Raw genomic sequence first — 2,628 nt, 5'->3', positions numbered from 1 at the left:
TGCTCTTTCAACTGGACAATTCTACAACGTTCTTTTTTTTTTTTTTTTTAGCTGACTTTTAAGAAGAGAGAGAAAAAGAAATTCCAGGTAAAAATATATTTTAATTAAACTCTAAACACATATAATTCAATCTTGTTCATTCCTTGCTTCATTTAATTTGATGGCGCAATAATTATAATTTGAGTCTAATATGGTAGATTGGTGAAGTATTTAATTATAACCTTTTAACTCTTTATGTTCTGAGTTCAAACCCTGCCTGTGCTGAACTTTGGGTTCAATAGATTAAAATACCATTCACACACCTGGAATGTCTTTTATTAACTATGTCAAGCCTTCACATTAAATACAAATTTTTGTCATGGATTCCAAATTGTCATCAAGATGTAGGACAAAATACTGCAATAGCCTGGGCTTCAGAGGTCCACAACTCTTCAATATCCTCCCGAAGGACCTGAGAGACCTGCATGCGGTGGATGTAGGTGTCTTCAAGATGAGGTTGGACCTCTTCCTGTCAGGTGTCCCAGATGAACCAACTTCACAGCAGTAGGTGCAGATGAGGGCAGCTGCATCAAACTCTCTCATGCACCAAATGTCAATTCCTGAAGTAAAATTCGTGAAGTAAAATTGTGTAGCAACACCAAATGGCGGGCTCATGAGCTGAAACTAGATAAAATGAGTAAAATGAAATGAAATGTTCGATATAATTATTATTATTGCTATTGGTTGACTTGTCTTGGGGTTGGTCTTATTCCTGGTAGAATTTATGTGGGTGGCGAGTTACTGTAACCTTAGCTATTCACATGATTTCAATAAGCCTTGAAGAGCTCAAAAACCTTCCTATGATTTTTCCCAGTTCCTAAGAGGCAAACTTTCTGTAGAAGCTTTACAAGATATTCCATTCAAATCTCCTTCAATCATTTGTCTATATCATTACTTACATTCTTTTATGCACCAATTATTACAGGCACAACATTTACAATTTTCATATTCCAAATTCTTGCAGTTTCAAATTTTAAGGGATTGTATTCTTTAAGAATTTTTTTGTTTTCTTTCTTTACAATCCTGGAATGAAACAGACATGATGGGTCAATCAGTAAGCAACTTAGATTTTCCTTGTCAATTATTATATTTGGTTTATTATTTTCTATCTTCTTATCCATTTGAAATGGAAAATCTCATAAAATCTTGCATTTTGCTGATTCAAGTGCTCTTTCAACCCCTGTGATTATACCAAGTAATCCAGCTTAAAACACTCATTTCTGACAAACCTTCTATTGCAAAACTTTCACAACTTGGTCGTGTCACTTTTTTTCATATTCTCCCCTGGCCAACTTGGAGCATTCTGCAACAATGTTTGCCATTGTTTCATCCCTAATTCCCCATACTCTACATTTTGATGACACCTTCTCTCCTTGCACATATTTCTGGCATGTTTCTGGCATCTCTTTTATTTTATGAAACCAATAGCAAAAGATACCACATCTTTTATGTTTCAATTTCTAGATCCTTGTATTTACTCAGTTTGTCAAATTCCTCGACAGATATATTATTTTCAGAAGGGACACTTACATCTGTTAATTTACAAGTACTTTTCTCTTGTCTTTAATGGTAATGTTGGGTTAGGTAACCTAGATTGGTCTGTGAATGTTGACAGAAAGCCTCCAGAGGATGATGACATTTTTGCCTTCAGCCACTGGCCCAGGAGGGTGTTCATACCAGATAGCAGGAATATCAAATTGGTAGTGCTTACATACTTTCGAATGTGTATATAATCATACTCTAACATTGCAATTTATATATCATTTAGTATAAGCTCAGGACATCCTCAAACAAGATGGTCTGTTGTTGTTTTACAGTTTGACAAAATAATTATGACATGGTTGTTACTTTTTTCTTCCTTAGGACCCAGAATATGTGAGAGATTTCGTTTTCCAAAGAAGAAACATTGCAGCTGTGAGTAAACAATTATATCATTGCATACAATCTTTTGTTTTTGATGTCAGTCTACCATACATTGAATGCGTTGTTGTAATGTCTGTCTAGCATATATTGCTATGACGTCTGTCTACCATCAGTCGACCACTCAACCTATGACATGGTTGAACAACCAATCACAAGTAAGGGTTCACAGTACAGGTTGCAATGTTCAATCCTTTGATTGTTGAGCACAAAAGGTGGGTCATTAGGCCTCTGTCTGCGTGATTCTCCTGAATCACCATCTCACATTTGTACATTCCATTGTCATAGGTCTGAAAAAAGATAAAATTATTCAGATTTCAAAAATTATTCACAAGAGTTTAAGTGCAGGATTGGCCGTGTGGTAAGAAGTTTGCTTCCCAACCACATAGTTCTGGGTTCAGTCCCACTACATGGCACCTTGGGCAAGTCTCTTCTATAATCTTGGGCCCACCAAAACCTTGTGAGTGGACTTGGTAAACAGAAACTGAAAATGATGCAACATTTCCTTTTTTTCCTGGGAAAACGAAGCATCAGAATGCAGGACCTGGTGCCAGTTCAGCTATTTGAGCAAAGTCAACTCCAACATCAGGACCAACTTCATGCAAGCCTGAAGGTATGCTGGCAAAATTTTGCTCCTCTAAATGAAAACCTTTCTTGTCATTGTGGTTT

The 2,628-nt window shown here is 36.3% G+C and overlaps 1 protein-coding gene across 2 annotated transcripts in view; it reads left to right on the top strand.

Moving 5' to 3' along the window:
* Positions 1-2,628, top strand: part of LOC106872670 (trichohyalin) — a 67,248-nt gene that overhangs the window by 40,259 nt on the left and 24,361 nt on the right. For both annotated transcript variants that reach the window (XR_008266538.1, XM_014919779.2), the window contains exons 13-14: positions 52-87; positions 1,903-1,953. Coding sequence is in view for 1 of the 2 variants with exons in the window: in XM_014919779.2 (XP_014775265.2) it covers positions 52-87; positions 1,903-1,953 (87 nt within the window). In the remaining variant the exon portion in view is untranslated. The remainder of the gene's footprint in view (positions 1-51; positions 88-1,902; positions 1,954-2,628) is intronic.

This window comes from Octopus bimaculoides, chromosome 22, assembly GCF_001194135.2.
Source record: "Octopus bimaculoides isolate UCB-OBI-ISO-001 chromosome 22, ASM119413v2, whole genome shotgun sequence".
NCBI lineage: Eukaryota > Metazoa > Mollusca > Cephalopoda > Octopoda > Octopodidae > Octopus > Octopus bimaculoides.
The sequence above is the reverse complement of the archived record's forward strand: the minus strand, read 5'-3'. Positions and strand labels throughout refer to the sequence as shown.